At 44.4% G+C, this 27992-nt stretch overlaps 3 protein-coding genes and 1 long non-coding RNA gene across 4 annotated transcripts; 2 read left to right on the plus strand and 2 right to left on the minus strand.

Moving 5' to 3' along the window:
* The first annotated feature begins 1582 nt into the window (after window positions 1-1582).
* On the plus strand, window positions 1583-5765 carry LOC112883289 (polyadenylate-binding protein RBP47-like). The gene is made up of 6 exons (XM_025948571.1): window positions 1583-2106; window positions 3135-3588; window positions 4636-4697; window positions 4800-4930; window positions 5071-5167; window positions 5267-5765. The coding sequence occupies exons 1-6, from the start codon at window positions 1705-1707 to the stop codon at window positions 5432-5434; spliced, it is 1314 nt and encodes a 437-aa protein (XP_025804356.1). The 5' UTR covers window positions 1583-1704; the 3' UTR covers window positions 5435-5765.
* Window positions 5766-6862: 1097 nt separating this feature from the next.
* Window positions 6863-14877, minus strand: LOC112881112. Its single transcript, XM_025945814.1, has 16 exons — window positions 14487-14877; window positions 14293-14400; window positions 13907-14181; window positions 13547-13792; window positions 13337-13443; window positions 13147-13233; window positions 12955-13060; window positions 12618-12769; window positions 8852-9477; window positions 8645-8752; window positions 8287-8561; window positions 7948-8193; window positions 7758-7864; window positions 7576-7662; window positions 7381-7486; window positions 6863-7286 (listed from the first exon to the last, which is right to left on the minus strand). The coding sequence occupies exons 1-16, from the start codon at window positions 14875-14877 to the stop codon at window positions 7134-7136; spliced, it is 3180 nt and encodes a 1059-aa protein (XP_025801599.1). The 3' UTR covers window positions 6863-7133.
* Window positions 14878-17262: 2385 nt separating this feature from the next.
* On the plus strand, window positions 17263-19459 carry LOC112882164. The gene is made up of 3 exons (XR_003226615.1): window positions 17263-17351; window positions 18909-19006; window positions 19174-19459. It is a non-coding gene; the product is annotated as an uncharacterized LOC112882164 (long non-coding RNA).
* Window positions 19460-19964: 505 nt separating this feature from the next.
* On the minus strand, window positions 19965-27785 carry LOC112881113. The gene is made up of 16 exons (XM_025945815.1): window positions 27416-27785; window positions 27213-27320; window positions 26834-27108; window positions 26420-26665; window positions 26115-26221; window positions 25931-26017; window positions 25741-25846; window positions 25512-25652; window positions 21812-22247; window positions 21618-21725; window positions 21257-21531; window positions 20900-21145; window positions 20687-20793; window positions 20499-20585; window positions 20307-20412; window positions 19965-20120 (listed from the first exon to the last, which is right to left on the minus strand). Exons 1-16 carry the CDS (start codon window positions 27783-27785, stop codon window positions 19965-19967), a joined length of 2961 nt encoding a protein of 986 aa, XP_025801600.1.
* Window positions 27786-27992: the final 207 nt, after the last annotated feature.

Here is a 27992-nt window from a genome sequence, read left to right on the forward strand (position 1 = left end):
GAAACCTCAGAGGCTGAGACACAGGTAGGGACAGCATCCGTGCAGCCTGACCAAAAACAGATTAAAAAAGAAGAAGAAAAAACTCAGCTCCCTCGTTCCTGTGGCTGCCCTGAGAGGCTCTAACACTGCATTACCATTTACACTGAAGAATCAATCCTTCCTACTCAGAGCTCAGACACCACCACCCTTGCCACTCACTCATCACTGCCCCATGCTTGCCGTTGCTGCCCTCCCACCCTAAATCATTTGAAGCCGGAGCGACAGGCCGGAAAACACGGCCACATTGCAACTTGCAAAGCCGCGCTGCCATTCGCTCACACACCCCACATGCGTCGTGTTTGTTTGCTCGCTCGCTCGCCCGCCTGCTGCTGGTGCTGGGCGCCAACTACAATGAGATTCTCAGATTCTGCTGCTCGCTCAGCAAGGAGGGAGGGAGGACGGCGGCCCGGTCAGGCGGCCGGGCAGGCGACCTGACGCCAGCGCGAGGGGACTGCGCCGCCTGCCTGCCCAGCCGAGCAGCTTTGGCCGCTTACTCGCGGCGCCATACGCTACGCCCAGGCTGCTGCCAGGGTCGCGGAACGCCCTGACATGTGGTGGCATCCTCGGGCGCCGGGTGTGATCGATCTGTGCCCGTTTTCTATAGGCGATGATGGTGATGATGGGGTTCTTGTCCGTGGCGCTGGCCGGGCGGGGGCAGAGTGGACAAGTGCTAGAGGCTGAATCTGTGGGTGCAACTTGCAGCCTCTCAGCCGGTTAATTGTTTCCTCCGGCAGTAGTGCGTGTGGCTCTGATGCATATCCATGCGTTACCATGTTTAGTTGATTCCTACAAATGTTCAGATAATGTGCAGTGGATTGATCAGGTCCAGTAAGTGCTTCAGGACTTTTGTCCAATTTTGTCTCTTCAGTGTTTTTTTTTTCTTTTGCGAGATGTCTCTTCAGTGTTTTCAGTGCAAAGAGAGACGGAGAGAGATCAACTCGAACCCCGATGCTCTAAAATTTGTGGTTTTAGGCTAAAAAATTGCCAACATAGCTTGTTCAGCATATAACCTAATTACGGTGCCCATCTAGACATAAAAAAGAATGAAAACTATATATGAATTCTTTTTAAACCCTGGAAACTCTTTTCTTTTTAATGGTGCAGGTTGACTGACAATCCGACATGCATATGATCTAATAATAGATACTGCATACCTTGCATGCTCGTCATCTGCAACAGAAACTTCATTTCCCTAGCCAGAATCAAGCCTTTTCTTTTCACTCTACTCTGCATGTTTTCTCACTCGAATATATATGAAAATAAAAAAAAATATGTGCCCTTGTTTTTATCGTTATCATCTCGGCCGCTCCCCTGGCTCCATGCCCATCCGCACCCTAATCGAAAGTCAGAAACGACTCTACGTGTAGGCCGCAGGGGCCGGGTCAGGCCGACATCGGCGTGGATCCGGTCAAAATCCAGGATCGACGGCTGGCGAGCCGTCCACGCGCCCCATCGGACGGCTGCCGCTCCCCCATATCCTCCGCCGCCGCCTGCTTTATTTAGCCCAGCTTCTCCCCAACCCCTCCCGCGAGCTGCTCCTGCTGCTCCTCCTCTTCTTCCCTCCACTCGCCTCCAAATTTTCTCTCTCTTCTCCCGGCAGAACCACACCCCTCCCCCTTCTCTCTCTATCTCTCCCTCTCCGGTGCGCGGCTGTAGTGAGGGACCATGCAGGCGGCGGCGGTGAATGGCGGGGGCGACGTGCAGAAGCCTCAGCAGCAGCCGCAGCCGGTGGTGGTGGGGGCGCCGCATCCGCCGCCGGCGGCCGTGGTGCCGCCCCATTGGGTGGCCATGCCGTTCGCGCCGCCGCCAGGGGCCGCGGCCATGGTGATGCCGCCGCCGCACCAGATGGCGCCGGCGCCGCCCCAGTTCGCGCCCGCGCACTTCGTCCCGTTCCACGCCGTCGCGCCGCCGCCGCCGCCGCGGGCGGCGCCCGTGGCGGCCGTCGCCATGGGCTCCCCCGCGCCGCATCAGGCCGGGCAGGAGGAGAACAAGACCATCTGGGTCGGCGACCTCCATTACTGGATGGACGAGAACTACCTCCACAGCTGCTTCGGCTACACCGGCGAGGTGAGCACGGATGCGCGCGCGCGCACGCGCTCTCACAAGCCCAGATCTTGACCACGGCCATGCTGTCCCCGAGCCAGCTCCACAAAAACCCAAAAAAACTAAAGTTTCGTTTTCCACTCGCCATGATTCTTTCTTTTCTTGATGTGACAAGCCTGTGTGTTCGGCTGCGCCTCAGGGAGCTAAAAATGGCATCTTGATGCGTTCGTTCGTTTCCAAAATGTGCTTCGTTTCTTGGGCTGCGCGAGGTAGGAGAGAGAGGGATCTTAAGACACACAGGCATAGGTAGTTGCAGCGGCAGATGTGGGTACATATGATTGGGTCAGTCCGTCACTGTGCTGAAAAAGGAAACGGCTGAGCAACCGCTGGGCAAACGGCAGGCATGGATCTGCGAGCTGGAACTGAAAACTTGGCAGTGGCCTCAGACCTCAGCTCGTTTAGATTGGCGGCGGAGGTGGCGCTGCCTTCCTGTACTGCTCTGCGAAAATATTCGGCTTGATGTACAGGTTGGTCATTGGTGGCCGTGATGTACCATTGCTGTACATCTATTGCAGTCTGGATTGGTGGTTTTATTTTTAGTTTTTTTTGTGTTTTCAACATTAATTAAGGGTTATTTTCTTAGTGGCTTTTGATGATTATAACGTGTTGGTTTATGATAAAACATGCTTTATTTATTTGGACTGAACAATGATGACAGCCACAGAACCAATGCCACGGCTTCACTGAACTCTTGCATTTAGCAGACTGAATGAAAAAGAAAACAAATAATGGTGACATATTACCTCAGTCTTGCCTTCGTATTAAATGGAAGTATGAAGAAACATCGGAATCCTGGAGAAGAGTTTGGTGAAACATGGCAACCTTAGGTGTAAATGAACATGTTTATCCTGTACTTGTTTGCTTAGCTGCTGACTAAGACTTAATTCTTGGGTAGACTGAAGCGTTTCTTCTGAAGAAAATTCAACATCCTTTTCTATTTATTTGAATGTCCAAAGTCCAAACTTGCACTAATACCTTTCAATACGTTGTAGGTTGTGGCCATTAAAGTTATTCGCAATAAGCAAACTGGACAGTCTGAAGGATATGGATTTGTTGAGTTCTACAGCCATGCTGCAGCTGAAAAAGTTCTTGAAGGTTTTTCTGGTCATATAATGCCAAATACTGACCAACCTTTTAGGTTAAATTGGGCATCGTTTAGCATGGGAGATAGGCGCTCGGATGTTGCTTCAGATCATTCCATATTCGTAGGCGATCTTGCTTCTGATGTCAATGATGCCACTCTTCTGGAGACTTTCTCCAGCAGGTACTCCTCTGTCAAAGGTGCCAAAGTTGTTATTGATGCTAACACTGGCAGATCCAAGGGCTATGGTTTCGTGAGATTTGGAGATGACAGTGAGAAGACACACGCCATGACTGAGATGAATGGCGTGTATTGCTCTTCTAGGCCCATGAGAATTGGCCCTGCAACTCCCAGAAAATCATCAGGTTCAGTTACAAGTTTTCCAGTTATTGTATCTACTAACTTCCGTATCTATTTCTTGTCACTGAAGTTCTTTCACAAACCTTCTGTCTCTTTAGTTTCTGAGTTTATGCCTGTTACTGTTTCTTTGTTTTTCCTGTATAATCTGTTGGGAGTTAAAACTACATAGAGCATAGATGATTTACTTTCTGTTGTTTCAATGGTCGTTTGGAGAGTATTGAGATCCTCTTATCACTTTTCATATGACTTAAGTTGAATGTTTTTACATGTTGAGGTTCTATCGGGAGAGTGGGGAATGGGGATCATATCTATGGTAACTTAATTTGGATATTGAATTACTTTATGTAGCAAGGTTCTGCTGACTTAAGCATTCACGGATAATTTAATGAAACTACCTTTCCACATCAGTCTGCCCTTTAGCATCCCTTTTGCCTTTATTTATAAACTTCTCTTATACTCCGACTGTTTTCATCTTGTTTGATCAAATTGACTAGCCTTTTCAGTTTCAGCAGATCACGAAGTACCTCTCTGTTTTCGTTCTTATTATGTATACAGTCCTTCCCGATACTTTAATACATCACTTGCCACTCAAAAATAAAATAAACATTATCTGACTAAATTGGGTATTTAGTATAATTCTTTATTCTTTCTTTTCATGGCTGTTTTGTTCTTCTGTTCTGTTCTGGGAATGATATGATCTTGTTCTGGTAGCTTAGTTTTGTAAATTCTAATAGAAATGGAGGATATTTGTTGATTAATTCAACAGACACTTGATTTTAATCTCATGTAGGAAGGATTCATATTTAGCACTTTTTATATTAGAAGAAGGTAGGGAAAGGGAATGCTTTGGAAAATATTGAGACAAGTTGATATAGCTTATGAGATCAATGATTTACTTAGACCTAAGAATGATGGTTGAATGAAACCTTAGCTTGTGAATTGCTATAGTTGATATGAATAAAGTTTGCTTTGAGAACCATATACACTCTTTGGATAATGCCATAATGGTGGCACTTTATTTCTATTTTTTTCTAAAAAACGTATCGGTTTAGGTACTTCTGGATCAAATGGTTCATCTGCTCGATCAGATGGAGGAGACTTGACAAACACAACTGTGAGTACAGATTCATTCCCTGAAACTCATGTAGTCAATTTCTCTCTCTCTCTCTCTCTCTCTCTCTCTCTCTCTTCATTACAGTTGTTTGAAAACAAATAGGTATTTGTCGGCGGGCTCGACCCAAATGTTAGTGAAGAGGACCTTAGGCAGACCTTCTCCCAGTATGGCGAAATATCTTCCGTAAAGATTCCAGTCGGTAAACAATGCGGCTTCGTGCAATTTGCTCAGAGGTATGAGCCCATAAATTTCACATTCAATTCCCAAGATACACCTGTTTTGCATCATCCTAATTGCCCCTGTTTGTTATGAGATCCGATCAATTCTCCCTGAAGAAATATCTAATAAAATGCTGCTGTTATTACTGTCCCAGAAAGAATGCAGAGGATGCATTGCAAGGACTAAATGGAAGCACCATTGGCAAGCAGACCGTGCGCCTTTCATGGGGCCGCAACCCAGCAAACAAGCAGGTACTAAAACTAGCCCTTGAGTGACAGTTCCAGCAACCAGTCTATACAACTCTTGCAGGATAACGAAGGCAATGACCTTGACACGTCTCCTGTTCACAGTTTAGGGGCGACAACGGCAACCAGTGGAACAACGGGATGTACTACGCGGCGTCCCCGTTCTACAACGGCTACGGCTACCCTGCGGCGCCGTTCCCTGACCCTGGCATGTACGCCGCTCCGGCTTACGGCGCCTACCCGTTCTACGGCAACCAGCAACAAGTGAGCTGAGCTGCTCTGAACTGAACTGCCGGCGCGTCCCGGCCGAAGCTGGAGCCTGGAGGCATTAGGCTGTTAGGTGTAGCAAAGCTCATGGTAGAAGAAGATGAAGAAGAAGGTAGACGACGACGGTTTCTTAGGTGAGCTAGATGCGGTGACTTGCCTGTGCAGAGTGCGTTATTGTTACACGATCTAGCGCCTAGCGCCACCGAGAGTCCGGGACACCTATTGACTGGCCACGGTCTGTCGGATTCAGCGGCAAAAAAAAAAAGAATTTTTCATGACCTGGAGCTGTATGCGACCTTGAAGCAGAACAATAAGCTAATGAAATCCTTGTCTGCTATTTCGATTGGGCCTGAGTTTGCCGCGTGGATGCCACGGCCGAGCTGCCCTGCCCTGCCCGAGCAGTCGCCGTGATCTACCTGGCGCAAGCAAGCGCGCCGCGCTTGAGACGGTCCCGGGGCAGGTCGAGGCTCGACACGACGCGGACAAACATCGACCATCCTACAGATTCAAGGTCCGTTTTTAATGATTGATGAGACGGCGGCTCGTGGATGTGCTAACAATTTATACCCTTACAGGTCACAAGCATGACAGAGAGCTATGTGCATTTGTTTTTCTTAAATAAAATAGACATGTAACAGTTATATACACGCACACTTACCTCTATAAATATGTACATACAGCTCTACCTCTACGATATCTTTGAAAGATTGACCTATCAAATTTTGAGATTTACAAAGTCACTACAGACATCTCGCGATTATTGGTCAGATCGCTTACCGCCGAAGAATAGCGCTAGTTAAATTCTAAAATAAATCCAGAAAAATACAAAAACCTATACCGAGTCGAGAACTCGAACCCGTATCGAAGATTCCAACACAAAGAATCTTACTAGCTGGATACGCTCAATTCTCTATTTGCTCAATTCTCTATGGGCTCCAATTACTTTTCTTAATCGCTACATTTTCTCTTTAACAATAGTAAAATCATTTTTTGAGTAATTATTAGAGTAAAATACACAAATAGCATGATTGATCCAGCCACTAAACATTCTAGCTTCGCCTATGCTCACAAGCATATCCCGAACCACGCAATCGTACCACCATACACACAATGGTTGCAGGTTGAGATGAACATTGGCATTTCGAGGTACCAATCACAAGGATGTCCTTTTTTTTCTCAAATATAATTTGTAAACGTTAACAATCTCAATGTCACATATATTATTTTATAATTTTACTTAGGATTTTAGATGTTGTGAAGGAGAAAGATTGTTGTTTCACGAAGCCATAGTGTTATAAGCTAAATATTTAAGATTGTGATATTGAGGTCATTCGGTTATCATCATTGCACAAGTTGCTGCCATGCAACTTATAGTATTTATTTTCCTATACACATATTAAGGTATTTGCAATTGCTACAAGATAATTTAAAAGATAACTCATTATAAAGGTTATATATTAAATTATCTCAATATTATGTGGCAATGCACGACACCGACTTAGGACAATATCGATGTATCCGCCTTGCTAACTTTGAGCAACGGGTGTACTGTGTAATCATAAAATTTGTATAACTAACACAACTGACTTGACTAGTGACAGCCTAGCTGCCATCACGCCATCCTCACGTTATCCAGCTTTGTTGCTGACTGATGAGCAACCTGCCTTTGTATTTTCGTACAAAGTTGCTTCTGTGTTATAAATCACTATTCTTGTGTAAAAGGTGGGAGCACCCCTTTGAGGAAATAGTGAAGCAGTAGGAGTCCTCTCTCTGGTTGGAAAGATGGAACCATATGCCCGGCCGCCCTCACTGAAACAAATGTGAAACCTCCTGTGTATTGTTGAACATAGCCTCCCACCTGTAGCCATCGTTGAAGTTAATTTTCTATCAGAGCAAATAGGAACTTTAATACCAAAAAAATTTGTTTACAGCAGAGTTCACTTATTAGTTACCTCCATGTTTGCTGTCCATGGTCGCCATGGCTTTGTGACCGAGAGGTTCAGATCTTGGATCGTGTACCTTGTGGCCGTGAGTGGGCATATGGCATCGAAATCTCCACTGAAAGTTTGTAGGCATAACAGTTTAGTATAACGACAGGTATCTCATTACATTTTTGATTATTTTGGAGGTTTGGAAGGCCGGAGTACCTAAACAACCATATGGGCAGCCCATGCTTGATTAGCCATTTGAGAGTTGGGACCATAGAATCTGGTGCATCTTTCCAACCTAGATCTCTATTCACACAAAAGTAGTAGCATCAAGTCCCCGACACAAAAATAAACAGTAATAAATTAGTAATTCTATCTTATAGCTCAGTAAGAAACATTACACGCAGCCTCCCCATTCAGTCTTCCTAGCATGAAAAGCCTCTTGCACCACAGGATCATTGAGGTATGTCACTGTAGGATAATAGTCACATGCATTGTACCCTGGTAGCTGGATAGTTTACCCAAAAATTTAAGTATGTCAGCACATGTAGGTAAATACTGTAATGAGATTATAGGGTTCTCTTCTCTCACGTAGCTGCTGGAATGGTACGACCCATCAGGTTCGTCGATGCAGATGGGAGCGTATATGTTGTAGGGATCGACGGGGCCGTAGTAAAACCAGTCAGTTGTTCGTAAGCATGCTTCAGCATCTGAAGAGTTGAAATTGCAGTGACTGGTGACATTCGCCCAAACCTCATCAGAAAACAACCCATGGCTCCGTAGGTACTCGAAGCGCCCCTTCTGGTTCTTGTAACGATCTAGATATGGGTTGCCAACCTTGAAAGGGAGAGACAAGGTAAATCATAAGAAAAGTGTTTATTTCAACTTTATTATATGTTTGTTATGATCACGACAGAGCAAAATGCATACCAGAATGCCATGAAGGTTTACTATTGTTCTATTGTGGTAGATGTTGTGGCTTAGGATGGTAGCGGCCAGCTGCGGAACATAGTGGCCGGCGTAGCTCTCACCGGAGATGTAGAAGGCACGGGTCTTGTACTCGGGGAATCTCTCGAGCCAATTGACGAGAAAGATGTAGGCGTCCTCTGCTGTTTTTGAGTCCCCGCTCTCATCATAGTCAGAGGATGTGTTTGAGTAGGAGAATCCAACGCCAGCGGGCGACTCCAAGAAGATCACATTAGCCACTGCAATTTCCACTACCTTTTGTAACTTTTTGATAGCAACAAATATTTTGAGAAAGCAAGCTTCTTTGGGTGTTACAGGCTACCTTCGTTCCAGGCATGCTTGTTCCTGCTGAGCGTTTTGTTGTCGTTGTTCACCCGGAACGGGCCCAGTTCTAGCATCGCTCCATACCCAAGGGACGAACATCCAGGCCCTGCACCATTTGTGCAAATGACATATGAGAAGAAGCAGAGGTGAGAGAACTGCTAACTACAATCACATAAGCAAATAAGGTGATGTCTTTATTTCTGACCTCCATTAAGCCAAAGGAGGAGTGGCTTCGACGACGCATCCTGCGGCGCTTCCACGAAGTAGTAGAAGAGCGCGCGGCCGTTCTTCTCGTCGACGGTCACGTACCCGCCATACTGGTCGAAGTCGACGCCCTCTGGCTGGCCTGGCAGCGCCGGGATCTTATCGGCCGCCTTCAGAGCACTCTGGTCGGAGCCTGAGTACCCTGCCAGGAGGCTGCTCCTGACACCGACACCAGACGACCCATGTAGACTAGCCTCACTGCTGCTAGTTCTAGCTCTTCTGGACAAGATGAATTTCTCGAGTTGAGCTTGCTGTGACGCATGAGCGTGCAACACAGCCACAGAGACCAGAAGCAAGAAGATAAGGTGAGTCTGGCACGCATCGAACCCCATCTTAATGAGAAAACAGAAAAGATTATCTTTGACATGTTTCACACATTGGCAAAGGTTTATATAGGCACACGAGCTCTGAACGCGCGACTCCAAGACAAGCAGTATCTTCTGGGTACAGTTTCCGAGTGAGTTTGAGCCGGCTCTTGTTGTCATTGTCCTGTTCTGGCAAACTTTGGAGGAGAGAATCGATGCTTCGATGACTTTCATTTTTGTTGTTTCTGCTGTTGGTCCTGCACTGAATAAGAAATTTTCAACCAGTGCCGCTTGGTAGGGTGTCTTTGGATCCAATGATGCCATACGCGGCCGTTTGGTTTCCATAAACCCCAGTGATTTGGCCGGCTGGACGGACAGAGGTGGCCATTTGGATGTTTGCCATTGATAGATTTTTTTAACCTCATCAGGCCATGGTCCGTTTTGAAATAGTTTGAGCCATGGAATTGTTCACAAAATTATTGCTACAAGAAAAATAGATTTAAAATTCGAAGGATTTTTTTACTTATGAATCAAACATTACACAATTAATGAGACCTTTCATGAAAAGATTACACGTTTAAAAAATTTATAAAAGAATGACGTATTTAGCTACACATGTATAGAAACTACTCCCTCCGTCCAAAAAACTATTCGTTTAGCTTTCAAATTTTATCCCACACAGACTATTCGTTTAGATTGTAGTAAAATCCATCTAATTAAAATAATATCAATTGCCAAAAAATAATTACATAGAGAATGACATGGAGCCAATCAAATGTTAAAATAGATGTTACTTTTCAGGTTCTAATGTATTTGCATTTATTGAGGATCTAGAGAATCAAATAAACAGCGCGATCTTCAGTCACAACTACTATAGTTAATTAGAAGTAACATGGTCATTTTCCACTACCAGTAATGTGTCTGAAATTTTCTAAACGAACAGTCTTTATGGGACGGAGCGAGTACACATTTAAATTTTCATTCATCCACTTTAATCTGTACTTTTTTCTATATGTAATGCAAGAACATGTAGTTTTCTATATACTGTGTACTTTCTTAAAAATAAATGTCTTTAAATGTGTAATTATTTGTACAACCCTATAAATATGCAATTCCTTATTAGATACGCCAAAGAATATGTAATTTCTTTAAAGGAAAAAAATCTACATCACCTCCCGAAGTAACTACCTGACTGTAAAATTGGGTATTGAACACCATAAATTATTTATAACCATCTAAATAATCACCTACTCCCCACGTTCCCAAAAAAAGACTGTTCGTTTTAGCTTTCAAATTTTATCCCACAAAGAGTATTCTTTTAGATTATAGTAAAATCCATCTAATTAAAGTAATATCAAATACCAAGAAATAATTGCATAGAGAAAGTTACGAAGCCAATCAAATGCTTGTTCAGTACCAATGCATTTGCATATTTTGAGGATCTAGGGAACCAAATAAATAGCACGATCTTCAATCACATCTGCTATAGTTAATTAGAGGTAACATGGTTATTTTCCACTACTAGTAATATGTCTCAAATTTTCTAAACGAACAGTTCTTGTGGGATGGAGGGAGTAGGTGATTTTAAATGATGGTTTGCTTAGGTGGCATGCTAATATGGATAAATTTGCATACGCGGCGTATCGACATGCATAAATTTGTCTACACGACATAACAAAACATGTTGAAGCTAAATATTTGTGCCTTCTACTTTCAATATATTTACTCTCTCTGTGTCTTATATGGATGACCCACATTAAAAAAAATGGTCCCATTAGCTTATATTTATAATGTTGATGATTGAGTGACAATATAGTTATTGAGAATAATATGTTTGTGAGTGCATATCTGTAGGATCTTCAGGTTTTATGGATGAAGTACAAATCATAGTAAGATCGTGCAAAATAAGTGATCCAAATCATAGTAAATGCAAGTTATAGAAAAAAATCCGGAACCTCCAAATGACAACTAATCATGTCTAAAACACCGGGTGATCCGACGGCCTCATATTTGTATGCAGCAGATCAATATTTGCAAGAAAGAAAAAAAAGAGCAACATCCGGTGCTTTGGACATGATCAGTTGCATTTGAATGTCCTAGATTTTTGTCATAACTTGCACTTGCTATGATTTGAATCACTTATTTAGGACGGTCTTGCTACGATTTGAATTTTATCCATGGGATCTAAAAAGACTATAAATATACGTCTCCATGACTATATGCTGAAAAATAGGCCCATGAAGAGGCACATTTCAGAAATTCCGAAGTAAGAATGCATTGCATCCAGTAGTTCCATACTTGCGACGCAGCGAGGAGCCAAGTCAAATTGGTGTAAGCCTTTGCCATCTGCGAACTAATCTTTTGACAACAGTCATTAGATATTATAAATATGAAGTTAATGCCATAATTTTGAGTTAAAAGGTAGTGTTAATCCGAGTTATTTAGGAGGTTAATACTGCTAACTAGTAGGTAGCGAAAACGGTCAGCAATGGACTGCTTTCTCGTCTATAAGAAATCCTGGAGATGTCCAGAACATACACATTAAAAACCCATGAACTTCTCTTCTCTCTCTTTTTCCTTATGGTGGACAGTGTTATGATATTGAGCTGCTGAATCTCGCCGACTCTTCTCCTTGGCGTGCACTGAGGAGAAGAGTGAGCCATATCTCTGAGCTGTTGCCGTCGTGAAGCCTGTATGAGAGACGGCAATAAGGTTTTTGGATAGCGCAACTGCACGACCGCTCGAGGGTGATCTACTATGTTCTGCACTGCCTCAACTACGATTTGCATTGCGTCGCATCTTCACGAGGATGGAGTGCTGATCTGTAAGTGTGATGGATTTATACATGAGTTTGTTTCAGCTCTTTTTAATCTGTCTGCTGTTACATCTGAAATACATAGCAGTAGCATTGTTTTATATAATTTTCTTCAAATTAAAATCTGGTAGATGTAAACATATAATTCCAACACTATGTTATCACAAATTACAAAAATCACAAGTAATGATCTACTAATAGGATCATTTTCCTTACAATAAGTTCAGTTGGAACTTGGAAGACAGAATAGACAATATATAGAGTTCATTGCATTGTCTCACAACGGCATACACTCTTCGCAAGTGCAGACATTCAAAAATACACATGTCACAACATTTCTCTTGTTTCAAGTCGTATCACAACCAGAAAATCCATGCCCAGTTAGGGAACATGAACCTTTTAATTTTAACCACAACCAGCAAATGTAAAACGAACATCAAGCAAAGTTTCCTGCAGAAATTTAACATCGAATAAGCAAAGTTATACGAAATTACTAAGTGCCAGAGGCCGGCAATTCTCTGTCCCACCACAGCTCTTGTTCATTCAGTTTGCCACCGAGCAACAAGACCCTTCATTTATGAAATCACTGTTCCGGAACGTAGGGTGGGAGCATCCCTTTGAGAAAGGAGTCTAGCAATGTTAATCCTCTCTCAGGTTGGGAGGACGGAACCATGTGACCAGCTCCTCTAACGGAAGCAAATGTGAATCCTCCTTTGTACTGTTGAACATATCCTCCTACCTGCAAGCACAAACATTCAGAAGTCATGAGAATTCCAAGCTTACAAGCTTGCAGTATACATAAACATGTAATGCTCGCTTTGGAGCATGAGTTTCTCGTACTGACATTCATAAGAAACAAAGTAGTTATTTATATAGAAAATATGCTTGCATTCCAAAGTGAGCACATTCAGTATTGAAACACACCTCCATGTTTACTGTCCACGGGCGCCATGGAGTTGTGACGTGCAGGTTAAGGTCATGGATGGAATACCTCGTAGCGGAGAGTGGGCATACGGAGTCAAAATCACCACTGAAAAAAGTGCACAATTATTGCATGATGTGGGAATGTTTACATATAATTGTACTATATATGGTCCTTGGACAATAATTAATTACCTAAAAATCCAGACAGGCAGCTTCTTCTCAATTAGCCACGAGATCGTTGGCACCATGGAAATTGGTGCATCTTTCCATTCCAAGTTTCTGCAAAATCCCACACGAGTTCGAGGTGTGAAACAAGACAGTATATATTTTGTTAGCTCGCTAATATTGGATCAGCATGATGGGTCCAATTAAAAGATCTTACGCGCATCCTGACCACTTTGTCATTCTAGCGTGAAAAGCATTCTGCACTGCTGGGTCATTGAGGTAGGCGTAGGTGTAATAATCGCTGCAGGGATCATACCCAGGTAACTGTAATGTGTGGAAAATGGTTAGTGGTTTAAGAACTGTAATTTTAGCAGAATCAAAATTAAGAACCTCATCGTAGAGAAAAAAAAGTGAATCTTCGTCTTACATAGCCACTGGGGGAGTATGCTCCGTTGGCCGCATCAACACAGATTGGAGCATATATGTTGTAAGGGTCAATTTGTCCAGCGTCGAAAGCATCTGTAGCGCCATCACACACCACGCTGTCTAAGTTGTCAAAATGACAGTGCCTAGTTATGTTGGCAAAGACCTCGTCTGACATTGATCCGTGGCTCCAGAAGTAGTCAACTCGACCCTTGGAGTTCATATTCCAGTCCAAAAGTGGATTTCCAACCTTGAACAAAAAGGAATGAGGATATCCATTAAGGGCAGGTCGATTACTAATGTTGTGATGAGATTATAACCTGCAGCATATGCTGCTTCAAGTAAAAATGTTCAGGTCTCATACCAAGATGCCCCGTAGGTTTATGGCTGTCTTGCTGTTGTACGAATTCTGGACTAGAATGGTGGCAGCAAGCTCGGGCACGTAGTGTCCGGCGAAGCTCTCCCCGGAGATGTAGAATGGGCGGCTTTTGTACTCAGGGAAACGCTCCAACCAATTAATCAGAAACAAGTAGGCGTCATCAGCTGTCCGCTGATCTCCACTGAGGTCATAGTCCGAAGAGGTGTTGGAGTAAGAAAATCCAACGCCCGCCGGCGATTCCAAGAAGATCACATTAGCCACTACATTGTTTTTTCATTATCCCGTCAGAGTTTCATATATGAAAATTTTCAATGATTTTCAAACTTAAACAAAAGGGATTTGAAGACAGGTATATAAGCTGCCCAAGATACCTTTATTCCAAGCATAGTTGTTCCTGCTCAGCGTTTTGTTGTCGCTGTTTACACGGAATGGGCCCAGTTCTTGCATTGCTCCGTAGCCAAGCGAGGAGCATCCTGGCCCTGTGAACGGGAACAAGGGTGTCCTGAAAGAGCGCGCGAGACAGTGGTGTCACCACATACATGCCTATCGCACGTCGGATCCTTACCTCCATTAAGCCACAGGAGCAGCGGCTTTGTCGAGGCATCCTGCGGCGCCTCCACGAAGTAGTAGAAGAGCGCGCGGCCGTTCTTCTCGTCGACGGTGATGTACCCGCCGTACTGGTCGAAGTCGACGCCGTCTGGTTGCCCCGGCAGCGACGTGATCTTGTCAGCCGCCTTCAGGGCGCTCTGCTCCGCGCCGCCGGAGTAGCTTGTTCTCTGCAGGCTGCTGGCAATCCTCTGATCAATGTTACTCACCTTAAACGTGCCCTTATCGCTACGACTATTCCTCCTAGACCTGATGAACTCTCTCAGTTGAGCCTCTTGGGATGCATCTGCGTGCAGTGTAGCGGCACAGATGAGGAGCAACAGGTAGAAGATGGAAGCGGTGTTCCTCATCTTTACCGTGTGAAATGTGCGTCGATCTCTGCGAGATTTACAGTTCGCTTGGCAAGGGTTTATATAGGCCCCATGGAGGACTGATTTTTTTTTTCTAAAATAGCAGTTTTGGATCCTACGATGGCTTTGTTCAAGTGAGAACGAGCAGTGTGCAACGAACACTTCGTGTAGCAAGCTGTACGCATTGTACGTTCTACCGTTCTATGATTGTTGTCTCCTCTCCAGGCTTGGGTTAATAGCAACGAACAGTTTCCTTCGCGGAGATGGCAATGGTTCGACGAGAAAGGACATGTTGCCGGCTAATGAGAGCGAACCTTATGCGTAGATTAATAGCAGGCGCGGCCATTAGGATTTCTTTTTGTAGTGTAGCCTTTGGTACATTCTTTATCTACATTCTCTGTTCAAAGAGATGATTTGGGAGGTAATCGATGGTGATTTGTGTATGTTCTGTGTGTTCCAGGCCCCAACCTTTTGCTGCAGGTCGGACGCAAGATTAATGGCGAGAGATCGAGCATCCATTTGGAAATCGTATGAGGTCCTCCAATGCACATACATGCAACACAAGCAAAATACAGAAATAATGCACCCCCACAATAATAGCATCTATGCATGGTTTGTTTCTTGCTACCGTATCTGCAAAGAATGTCACAATGTGAATAATTTTTTCCTAGCACCGTAAGAACACCTATAAAATACTGGGCCGAGATCTTAAGATCAACGAAGTCACCATATATCTACGTATACAGAATCATCTACTCCCTTTATCTCAAAATAAATCAATTTCTAACTAGCTTCAGACACATTAGTATATTAAAAAACCATAATTGCTTATCACACAAGTTAAAGAGAATTGGAGTCCGTTCATGGACGAGCACTACACCACGATACTAAAATATCGTCGTACCTTAGACAATTTTCTTTTGCAAAACACAGCACAGACGCAGACAATCACATACACACACGCACACTCACTCCTACCTCTATGAGCATCTCCGAGAGGCTGAGCTGACAAATTCTTAAAATTGATGAAACCACATGCGTCTCGCTGTCGACGGGCATGTCGCCTACTGTTGAAAAAATAGCGCCAGTTAAATCTTGAAATAAATTCAGGAAAATACGAGCACCCTGGTCGAGGACTCGAACCCAGATGGGCAAGTTCCACCACAAGGGACTTTACCGGTTGAACTACGCTGAGTTCGCAAAATAGATAATCCTTGATAAATTTTCCCTTGGCAAAAAGTTTCAGCAAAAAGTTAGTCGATAATTCAACCTTTTCCAATTATCTATCTGTCGGTAAACATATTTTTCCATACTGTTCGTAGGTCAGGTGGTAAATCCTCGTACACGGGTCGGATTCTTAGTCGGCAAATAGGGTCTAGATATTTTGCCCACCCACACGCGAAAATAACCAACGCCCAACATTATAAAACCATAACCTCTCCATATTCACCTACTAGGCAACCGGCGCTCGCGCTTTTCCTCCTCCCAAATCAGCGCCACCGCGTGCGCCGCTCCCAAAACCCGCCTTGCCCAACTAAATAGTCATCCTTTTCCTCCTCGATCTGCCTGGTGCTCCTAGCCGGCATCCGCTCGCCCTCGTGTCGTCCTCCACCTTCATCTCCAATAGTAGGAGCCGCCGGATTTGCCGCTACCGAAGACCACCGCCACTGGAGCTGTTCACGCCCGTGCCGCCGCTGGAGTTGCTCGCCCCGTGCCGCCTTCCATCACCGTCTTCCCTGTTGCGCTAACCTATCTCCGTTGAGTGTCAGGGAGCTTGTCATGACTCCCTCGCCGTCTCGCGGGCCACCGGATATCCTCCACGGCTCACGGCTGGGACCTGCACATGACTTGCACTTGCTATGATTTGGATCACTTATTTTGTACGGTCTTGCTATGATTTGGATTTTATCCATGGGATCTAAAAAGACCACAAATATAGGCTCACAAACTTGTTAGTCTCAATACCTATATTGTCATAAATTACCAAAATTACAAGTAATGATTTAATGGGATCATTTTTCTTACAATATGTTTAGTTGGAACTTGGAAGACAAAATAGATAACATATAGAGTTCATTGCATTGTCTCAAAACGGGATACACTCTTTGTAAGTGCAGACATTCAAAGTACACGTCACAACATTTTTCTTATTTCAAGTCATATCACAACCAGAAAATCCATACCTACTTAGACCTCCTTCGTTTTGGTCTGGAACGTGGACTGTTCCGGCCGGATCAACATGATCCGGATCGAATTCCGATCCAACACGGAATGGCTATTCGGTTGAGACCGACCAGGTTCCAATCCGCGGCTCGTCTCGGCCATTCCATCCCCGTCGCGGCCCGGAATCAAATTTGGCCTCCTACCCTCCGCAACGGAACCGGAACCCTATTGACGTGACAGAAGGGCGCGAGGCGACGGCGACCAACGACCGCATCCCGTTCGACGCCCACGCCTTTGCCCCCTTCTCGCCGGTAAGCCGTGCCCTCCTCTCCCGTCCTCACGTTTCTTGTTCTGGTTTCTTGATTTGGAGCAGCCGCCAGCGGCAGCTAGGTCCGTGCGGGGAGAGTGACGGGGCTCTTGCTAGGGTTCCTTGCCCTCTTCTCTCCCCGGGGAGAGCGACGGCGTCCTACTCGGCGGCGAGGCCCGGCATTGCGAGGGCGGCTCCGAGTTTGATCTCCCCTGCGGAGCCCGGGGCGCGAGGATGGGGGCGGTGAGTTGGGTGGGTGTGTGGGTGGTTTGGGGGGGGGGGGAGGGTTGCCTTACCGGATTGAGAGGCCGAGGTGGAGGAGACTGGAAAGAGCAGGAGTCGCTGGCTGCGCGAGGAAACGAGGGGAAGGGCAGGGGGAGCGCGCGGTGACTGACAGCAGGGGAGAGCACCTGTGCTTATCTTCTTGCTTTAGCAGAAACCATCAGTTAATAGTAACAGCAACAAAGCAGATACACCATTTTGAAGATTGCGAGTGTTATCTGAATTCAGAAGGTCTGACTATCAGAAGTAATGAATTCAGGAGCTCAGTGCTAAACATGACTACTAAGTCGAAGGTCCTCAGACAATAAGAGAAAATTGTTTATGTGATGTAGAATATTATTCCCTCCGTTTTTATTTACATGTCGTATTATGTTTGTCCTAAATCAAACTTGGTTAACTTTGACCAAGTCTATAGAAAAATATAGCAACAACTATGCACTATCAATATATATTTTATGGTGGATTCGATGGAACAAATTTGGTATGTAAATATTATTCTTTTCTATAAATTTGGTCAAAGTTGGTCAAGTTTGATTTAGGACAAACTTAATATGATATGTAAATAAAAATAGAGGGAGTGGAACAGATTACTTCATTGCTGTTCCTTCGTTCAGACTTGTTCTCTAGAACGGAGGTATAGTCTGCTGTCTGCTCTACAGTTACTGGACTCAGCTGCTGTAACATCACTGTTGCCATTGTTTTGTGTAATCTTCATTGGACTCAGCTGCCTGATTGATTGTGCATTATTGTACCGATTAAAAAAAGATGTCTTAATTTATGTCTGTTTTCTGGGCACTTGCAATATCCATGTCTAACAGAGAACCAGACTGCATGATTTCAGTACTGAATGAATCTAAAAGCTTTCTGGCATGAATGTGAAATGTTAGTTATGTGACTACTACACCCATTTATGTGACTACACCCATTTACCCAAACTCTGAAACACTACATTGACTGGCCACCATTGTTCTTGTAAGTCAGAATTGATTGCTGGCACAAGCAAATGTGAAATGTGGTTGATTATCCCCATATTTGCAGTATTCTATTATTATTTTTCACATTGTACAACAAATCTGAAATGTCAGTTATGATAGATTTGTTACTGTAATTATTCATCTGCACCGAGTGTGACCACCTCAGAGTCAAACTTGAATAGACTTATTACTTGGCTTCTTGTAGTTATGATAGCTGTAGAATAGTATTATAGCAGGAGCTTAACAAATTATTGTGGTTCTCTAATCTGAAAATGCTCTTTCTATCAACTCTTTTTTACTTGTAGATCCCTCCCGCACCGGTTCGAGTTGGAGAAGGTGAAGCTCCCCCTTCTTGGGATCCATCTAAGTAGTCATACATTGATTTCACTGCATATTTATTGAGGTTGATCTAAGAGCAAGTTTGTTATATGTTCACTACTTCACCTGTTGCTTTACTTGATTTCACTGCATATTCATTGAGGTTGGACACATTTGCTCTACATTATTATACTATCTGATGAGTCATTTGTACATTAATATATACTGCATGGTTTTTGTTTGTTCATGCAGGTTGAGGAAAGCGATGATCTGCTGCATAAAGTAGCTACAGTGGTTTGGCGCATTTGATGAAGCGCACGTAGCCAGTAGACTAGACTTTTGTCATTTTGTGATGGCTGAGCATGATTTGGTTGTAGCTCTTGTTGAAACCCAAATTAGCTAGTTAACTGCAATGTCTCAGCTTTGCTTGGTTGTAGCTCTTGCCGTAGTATGGAATGCATTGCCTGAACTTACCAAGGAAACAAGGTTTGAAGGAGCAGAATCATTTATCTAGGAAATGAAATGCTTCCCTATTAAATTTGGCTGATGCATGCTCATGTGAATTTTGAACGGATGAAGGATCCGTGAGGAAGCCAGTTTTTTTTATTGTTGGCTTGTTTGTCTCTTGTTAAATTGACTGAAATGTATGGTAGGTAGATAGATTTAGGAAACAGCTGAAGGAAAAAAAGAAGTGGCCAGGAGCCATTCCTGCCGAACGGTAGAAAATACACACTAGAAACTATTCCGGGTCGGAATCAATCCTTGACCACGTTTGAGTGCCAGCCTAGGATCCACTCGATCCCGGCCTGGAAGGAAACCCGGTTATGAAACTGGGCTGCCGAACGAGGCCTTATAGGAACATGAACCTTTTAATTTTGACCACAACCAACAAATGTAAAACGAACGTCAAACAAAGTTTCCCGCAGAAAGTTTGACATCGGATAAGCAAATTATTACGAAATTACTAAGTGCCAGAGGCAACTCTCTGTCCCAGCATAACTCTTGTTTATTGAGTTTGCAACAAAGACACTTCATTTATGAAATCACTGCTCCGGAACGTAGGGTGGGAGCATCCCTTTGAGAAAGGAGTCTAGCAATGTTAATCCTCTCTCAGGTTGGGAGGACGGAACCATATGACCAGCTCCTCTGACGGAAGCAAATGTGAATCCTCCCTTGTACTGTTGAACATATCCTCCTACCTGCAAGCACAAACATTCAGAAGTCATGAGAATTTCAAGCATACAAGCTTGTAGTATACATAAACATGTAATGCTCGCTTTGGAGCATGAGGTTCTCATAGTGACTTTCATAAGAAACAAGTAGTTATTTATATAGAAAATATGCTTGCTTTCCAAAGTGAGCACACATTAGGCACTGAAACATACCTCCATGTTTACTGTCCACGGCCGCCATGGAGTTGTGACATGCAGGTTAAGGTCATGGATGGAATACCTCGTAGCGGGGAGTGGGCACACGGAATCAAAATCACCACTGAAAAAAGTGCATAATTATTGCATTATGTGGGAATGTTTACATATAATTGTACTATATATGGTCCTTGGACAATAATTAATTACCTAAAAATCCAGACAGGCAGCTTCATCTCAATTAGCCACGAGATCGTTGGCACCATGGAAATTGGTGCATCTTTCCAGTGCAAGTTTCTGTAAAATCCCACACGAGAGTTTGAGGTGAAACAAGGCAGTATTTTGTTAGCTCACTAATCTTAGATCAGCGTGATGGTCCAATTATTAAAAGATCTTACGTGCATCCTGACCACTCTGTCATTCTAGCGTGAAAAGCATTCTGCACTGCTGGATCATTGAGGTAGGCGTAGGTGTAATAATCGCTGCAGGGATCATACCCAGGTAACTGTAATGTGTGGAAAATGGTTAGTGGTTTAAGAACTGTAATTTTAGCAGAATCAAAATTACTTAAGAACCACATCGCAGAGGAAAATTGTGAATCGTCGTCTTACGTAGCCACTAGGATAGTATGCTCCGTTGGCCGCATCAACACAGATTGGAGCATATATGTTGTAAGGGTCAATTTGTCCAGGATCGAAAGCATCTATAGCGCCATCGCACACCAGGCCGTCTGAGTTGTCAAAATGACAGTGCCTAGTTATGTTGGCAAAGACCTCGTCTGACATTGATCCGTGGCTCCAGAAGTAGTCAACCTGACCCTTGAAGTTCATATTCCAGTCCAGAAGAGGATTTCCAACCTTGATCGAAAAGGAATGAGAATATCCATTAAGGGCATGCAGGTTGACTGTTAATATTGTAAGCTTATAATAACCTGCATGTTGCTGCAAGTAAAAAAGTTCAGGTCATACCAAGATGCCCCGTAGGTTTATGGCTGTCTTGCTATTGTACGAATTCTGGACTAGAATGGTGGCAGCAAGCTCGGGCACGTAGTGTCCGGCGAAGCTCTCCCCGGAGATGTAGATTGGGCGGCTTTTGTACTCAGGGAAACGCTCCAACCAATTAATCAGAAACACGTAGGCATCATCAGCTGTCCTCTGATCTCCACTGATGTCATAGTCCGAAGAGGTGTTGGAGTAAGAAAATCCAACTCCCGCCGGTGATTCCAAGAAGATCACATTAGCCACTACATTTTTTTCATTACCCCGTTAGAGTTTCATATATGAAAATTTTCAATGATTTTCAAAAGGGTATGTAAGCTGCCCAAGTTACCGTTATTCCAAGCATACATGTTCCTGCTCAGCGTTTTGTTGTCGCTGTTTACACGGAATGGGCCCAGTTCTTGCATTGCTCCGTAGCCAAGCGAGGAGCATCCTGGCCCTGTGAACGGGAACAAGGGTGTCCTGTAAGAGCGCGCGAGACAGTGGTGTCAGCACATACATGCCTATCGCAAGTCGGATCCTTACCTCCATTAAGCCACAGGAGCAGCGGCTTTGTCGAGGCATCCTGCAGCGCCTCCACGAAGTAGTAGAAGAGCGCGCGGCCGTTCTTCTCGTCGACGGTGATGTACCCACCGTACTGGTCGAAGTCGACGCCGTCTGGTTGCCCCGGCAGCAACATGATCTTGTCAGCCGCCTTCAGGGTGCTCTGGTCCGGGCCGCCAGAGTAGCTTGTTCTCTGCAGGCTGCCGCCAACCCTCTGACCAATGTTACTCACCTTAAACATGCCCTTATCGCTACGATTGGTCCTCCTAGACCTGATGAACTCTCTCAGTTGAGCCTCTTGGGACGCATCTGCGTGCAATGCAGCGGCGCAGATAAGGAGCAGCAAGTAGATCAGGGAAGCGGTGTTCCTCATCTTTACTGTGAAATGTGTGTCGATCTCTCCGAGATTTACAGTTCGCTTGACAAGGGTTTAATGGTTTATATAGGCCCTCATGGAGGACTGATTTTTTTTTTTCTGAAATAGCAGTTTTGTATCCTACGATGGCTTTGTTCAAGTGAGTACGAGCAGTGCAACGAACACTTCGTGTAGCAAGCTGTACGCATTGTACGTTCTGCCGTTCTATGATTGTTGTATCCTCTCCAGGCTCGGGTTAATAGCAACGAACAGTTTCCTTCGCGGAGATGGCAATGGTTCGACGAGAAAGGACATGCTGCCGGCTAATGAGAGCGAACCTTATGCGTAGATTAATAGCAGGCGCGGCCATTAGGATTTGTTTTTGTAGTGTAGCCTTTGGTCCATTCTTTACCTGCATTTTCTGTTCAAAGAGATGATTTGGGAGGTCATCGATGGCAATTTTGCGTATGTTCTGTGCGTTACAGGCTCAACCTTTTGCTGCAGGTCGGACGCAAGATTAATGGCGAGAGATCGAGCATCCATTTGGAAATCGTATGAGGTCCTCCATGCAACACAAACAAATTACACAAATAATGCACCCCCACAATAATAGCATCCATGTATGTTTTTTTTCTTGCAACCGTATCTGCAAAGAGTGTTACAGTGTGAATATTCTATTTCCTAGCACCGTAAGAATGCCTATGAAATATTGGGCCAAGATCTTAAGATCAACAAAGTCACCACAGATATCTTATTATCCATATACACAATCATCTACTCCTTTTATCTCAAAATAAATCAATTTCTAGCTAGCTTCGGACACATTATTATATTAAAAAGAAGACCTCAATATCCTCCATGTATATTGTGTTACTTTTTAAGACTATTGTGATTAATGCTGACTGTAAGGTGGCCACAACAATCTATAATTGCTTATCACACTGAACAATGCAGGAAGTTGAAGAGAATTGGGTGATTGTGGAATCCGTTCATGGACGAGCACTACACCATAACGCCAAAATATCGTCGGACCTCGATCGGTAAAAATAGATAATCACTGATAAACTATCTGTTGGTAAAAAAATTCAGCAAACAGTTAGTCGGTAATTCAACCTTTTCCAATTATCTATCTGTCGGTAAACATATTTTCATATATTTTCACCTACAGTTGGCGAGTCGGTTGGTAAATCCTTATATAGGGGTTGGATTGTCAGCTGGCAAATAGAGCCTAGATATTTGGTCCATTGCCCAACACTATAGAACCCTAGCATCTCCATATTCACTAACCAGCGCCCGCACTTTTCCTCCTAAAACGCCGTCATGCCCAACCTTTACTAAAACGCTGTTGTACGCGCGTGCCCCTAGGTAAGGTTATATGTGACTTGCGGTGACGAAGTCGGATCCATTGCTTGAACCGGCCCACGAGCGGCCCAATAGCCATCTTCCTCCTCCTCGGTCACCTAGTGATCCCAGCCGGTGCCCGCTTGCCCCCACGTCGTCTTCCACCTTTGTCTCTTACGATAGGAGACGCCGGATTCACCACTACCGACTACCGTCATTGGAGCTGCTCGTATCTGCACCGCCATCGGAGTTGCCCCCACGCCGCCTTCCAACACTGTCTCCGATGGCACCACCGTCGAATTCGCCGCCACCAACACCTACCGCCCTAACCTATCTCCATTGAGCGTCAGGGAGCTCGTCGTGAGTCCCCCGTTGCTTCCGCAGGCCATCGGATATCCTCCACGACTTGTGGCTGGCAGCATCCACCGTCCCACGTGCAACCGGAAATAATCCATGTCGCACGCGGGATCTGGAGCTGATCCATCACATAAGGCGGAATATATTTTTTATTATGTTGGAATGATTGTTCCAGCTTAAAATAAATATTCCACGTTCAAAAAGTATTCTACCAAAAAATCATCCAAATGTGTTCAAGTGTGATCTTGTTTTGAAGATTTCGTTGCAAGAAACTCACTGGTACAGTTGGATTTTGATTTGGATATATAAAATATACCTTTTTTCTTGTTTGGTTTCTTCTTGGACCACGTGCTGCGACCGGTCGCGTGCTCGGGTGCGTGCTGACTGGTCGCAGAAGCGTTTCCTCTGCGTGGCCCGCTCGCTTTTTGTATTTTCCGCCGGCCCAATATGTGATTTAACGCCCAGCTTTCTTAATTTTCTTCTTTCTTTCTTTTTTCTTTCCTCCTGCAACTTCTCTCGACGCTAGAACAATTGTTCCAGAAAGCGGAATATTTTTTAAAATATTGAAACAATTGCTCCAGAAGGCGGAATATTTTTTCATTATATTGGAATAATTGTTCCAACTTAAAAAAATTGTTCCACGTTAAAAAAATATTTCCACTAAAAATCATTCAAATGTATTCAAGTCGGATCTTATTTTAAAGATTTCATCGCAAGAAATACAGTGGTGCGGTCGAATTTAATTTGGATATACGGTTTGGAAAATATTTTTTTTCTTCTTTAATTTATTCTTGATCACGTGACCAGCTTATTATTACTTTGACTTCCGGTCGCACATGGAACTCCTAGCAGCACCCTGCAACCCCCTCCCCCCACCCCCACCCAAAAAAAAAACAGACCTCCCCAAGGCCCTAAAAAAGGCCATCATTGCGGGCTGCGGAAATCTAAGATGGGCCGAATACGGCTTCAGCCGATGACGCGCTTTTATAGCTGGAGCGATGTGTCCTCGTCGTGCCCCCTCCCAAAATGCTGTCGCGCGCTCCTCCCTCTCCCTTCCAATCTTGCTCGCCCACGCATCCAATTCCTTGCACACGCTAGCCACAAGTCCACCTCAATCTCACCTGCACCATCCACTAATCCTCACATCCACCAACTTGCCAGAGCCAAATCTCGCACGCCCTCCCAAATGTTGCGCCTCCTTGCGCCTCCCGAAGTGGGCTACTCGTTCTCCCCCAAATTTGCTCTGGTGCTGCAATAGTACTAATTTGGTGTCGTGGATATTGTTATTCTTTTTTATAAGCTTAGTTAAACTAGAGATGGTTCAACTTAGAACAAAACTAGAAAAATTTATATTTTGACATGAAAGGGGTAACAGAAAAGTCAAAAATATCAATATGATTGACATGTTCTGAAGTGCAGGACTTATACGATGTACCATGAACACATGCTCTACAGCATTGGCAGATTGCCATTTTTATCACATTATCTTGGCACTTAATGCAAGTTGTGAAACTAATGTCAAACAACAACAATCAACATTCAGAACTCCATTTCGCAGAAAAAAAAGAAACACTGAGAACTCCATAAAAGGGTTACATTATATTTGCATCCAAATTACTGCTCCATTACATAAGGCGGTAGCTTTCCTTTTAAGAAGGAGCTGACCAGCACTAGCGATCTCTCTGGCTGGAAATAAGGAACTTGATGGCCAGCTCCCCTCACTGAAACAAGCACAAGACCTCCCGTGTACTGCTGAACATAGCCTCCAACCTGCAAGGATCCACCCAAGTTTGTCACTGTTGAAAAGAGAAAAACAAAGAAAGAAACAAAGTGCGGGCCGGATTGAAGTGTTATTTACCTCTTTGTTTGCAGTCCAGGGGCGCCATGGCTCCATGACCGAGAGCTCGAGATCAATGATGGAGTACCTTGTCGCAGTGAGCGGGCAGATGGCATCAAAGTCGCCACTGAAAACATGTTCCCTCCCACGTTACATGCCTTGCAGTATGCAGATTTTGGGTGTCAATTCAGAAACGTGACGCTCAACTTACCTGTATAGCCAAACCGGCAGCCCCTGTTCCAGAAGCCATTTTATGGTCGGCATCATGGACACTGGAGCATCTTTCCAGTGCAAATCTCTGCAAAAGGAACATCAGTTAAGGAGAACTGGTAGTAAGTGGAAACGATTCAATTTCCTGTTTGAAACTTTTGCTCCCAGAAATTAAGCAATCTTACGTGCAGCCTGACCACTTTGTCGTTCTAGCATGGAAAGCCTTTTGCACCATGGGATTGTTCAGGTAAGAGTGGATATAGTAGTTGCTGCATGGATCAATTCCCCGAACCTGTAGAATTTAGAACAGAAAAACTGTTCATAATCTTGCAAAAAAGAAAAGAAATACTCTTCATAAAGCAAACAGACATGCAAAGTCACCACGGAAAGTGACTTAGAGTTAATAAATTAATAGCATATCAGCAACAAGAAGTCTAACAGAAATGATCTTATAACTTCTTATAAAACATAAAGAAAGAATTGCTCTTACATAGCTGCTGGGGTAGTAGTTTCCATTGGGTTCGTCAATGCAAACAGGAGCGTATATATTGTACCCACTAATGTTTCCAGAATCATATGCAGCCATAGCATCAGAGCATGTGATACCATCCGAAGGACTGAATTTGCAGGTCCTGGTAATGTTGGCCCACACCTCATCTGATATCACTCCATGGCTCCACAAGTAGTCGATTTGCCCCTTTGTGTTCTTATTATCGTCAAGATATGCATTGCCAACCTAAAAACATAGAGATTCCTCAACTCTTGCACTGAAAAATATTTCATCATGAATCTCTTCCCTACGGTACTAAAAAAAGGAGTTCCTAAAAAAACAAAAAAGGAAGAAAATTGTAAGCTATAAGCTTTTCTGTTCTGGGTATTGACTAATCATTGAGTATTTACTCACCAATATAGCCCGTAGATTTATGATGTTACTTTTACTATTCATATTGTAACTAAGGATAGCCGTTGCGAGCTGCGGAACATAGTGTCCGGCGTAGCTCTCCCCGGAGATGTAAAAAGCACGCCCTTTGTACTCAGGGAACCTCTCGATCCAATTGGTCAGGAAGACGAACGCGTCGTCTGCTGTCCTTTGGTCACCGCTCTTACTGTAGTCAGAAGATGTGTTGGAGTAGGAGAACCCAACACCAGCAGGTGACTCCAGGAAGAGCACGTTGGCCTCTGCAATTTTTTCACAATTGAATATACCCAGTCCGAAGGCAGGCTACTATGTGATAGTTAGGAAATGGAAACAAGAACACTGCTAAGATGTTACAACATCTCACCGTTGTTCCAGGCGTTCTCATTTCTGCTCAGCGTTTTGTTGTCACTGTTTATGCGGAATGGGCCGAGTTCTATCATTGCTCCATAGCCGAGCGATGAGCATCCAGGACCTGCACTGCATCAAGATTCAGCAAAGATCAAGCAAAGCAGGTGTGCACATGAGAGATGCTTCCCAGTTGAAGAAGAGACGTCTCAGCAGCCTGACCTCCGTTAAGCCACAGGAGTAGCGGCTTTGTCGCTGCATCGCTCGTCGCTTCGACGAAGTAGTAGAAGAGCGCACGGCCGTTCTTCTCGTCGACGCTCACGTACCCGCTGTACTGGTTGAAGCCGGCGCCGCCCTTAGGCTGGCCGGGGAGCGCCGTGATCTTGTCGGCCTCCCTCAGAGCGCTCTGGTCAGTAACAGAGTACTCTGCTCGGAGGCTTCTGGTGATCCTGAAGGCCGGCGCATTTGCACTGGAGGCACTGCTGCTCCTTCTCGATCGGATGAATTCTCTCAGACGAGCCTCTTGTGACGCATTTGCGCGCGGCGTAGCCACGCAAACGAGCAGAAGGAAGCATATGGAAATGCTTCTCATCTTGTTTTGTTTTTTTCCTGACGACCAAGATCGGCCAGATGCTGAACGCCAAGATGATCAAGCCTAGGCAGGAGTTTTGTACACGTCCAACCGATATTTTACAGTGATCAGGGTTACGTCACCGAAAATACTTTTGAAACGATCAATTTTGGAACCTTTATCATTAGCAATTTGGGATCTTGAGAAGATTTGGTCTAGCCATTGACC

The sequence above is a fragment of the Panicum hallii genome, chromosome 2, assembly GCF_002211085.1.
Source record: "Panicum hallii strain FIL2 chromosome 2, PHallii_v3.1, whole genome shotgun sequence".
Classification (NCBI taxonomy): domain Eukaryota; kingdom Viridiplantae; phylum Streptophyta; class Magnoliopsida; order Poales; family Poaceae; genus Panicum; species Panicum hallii.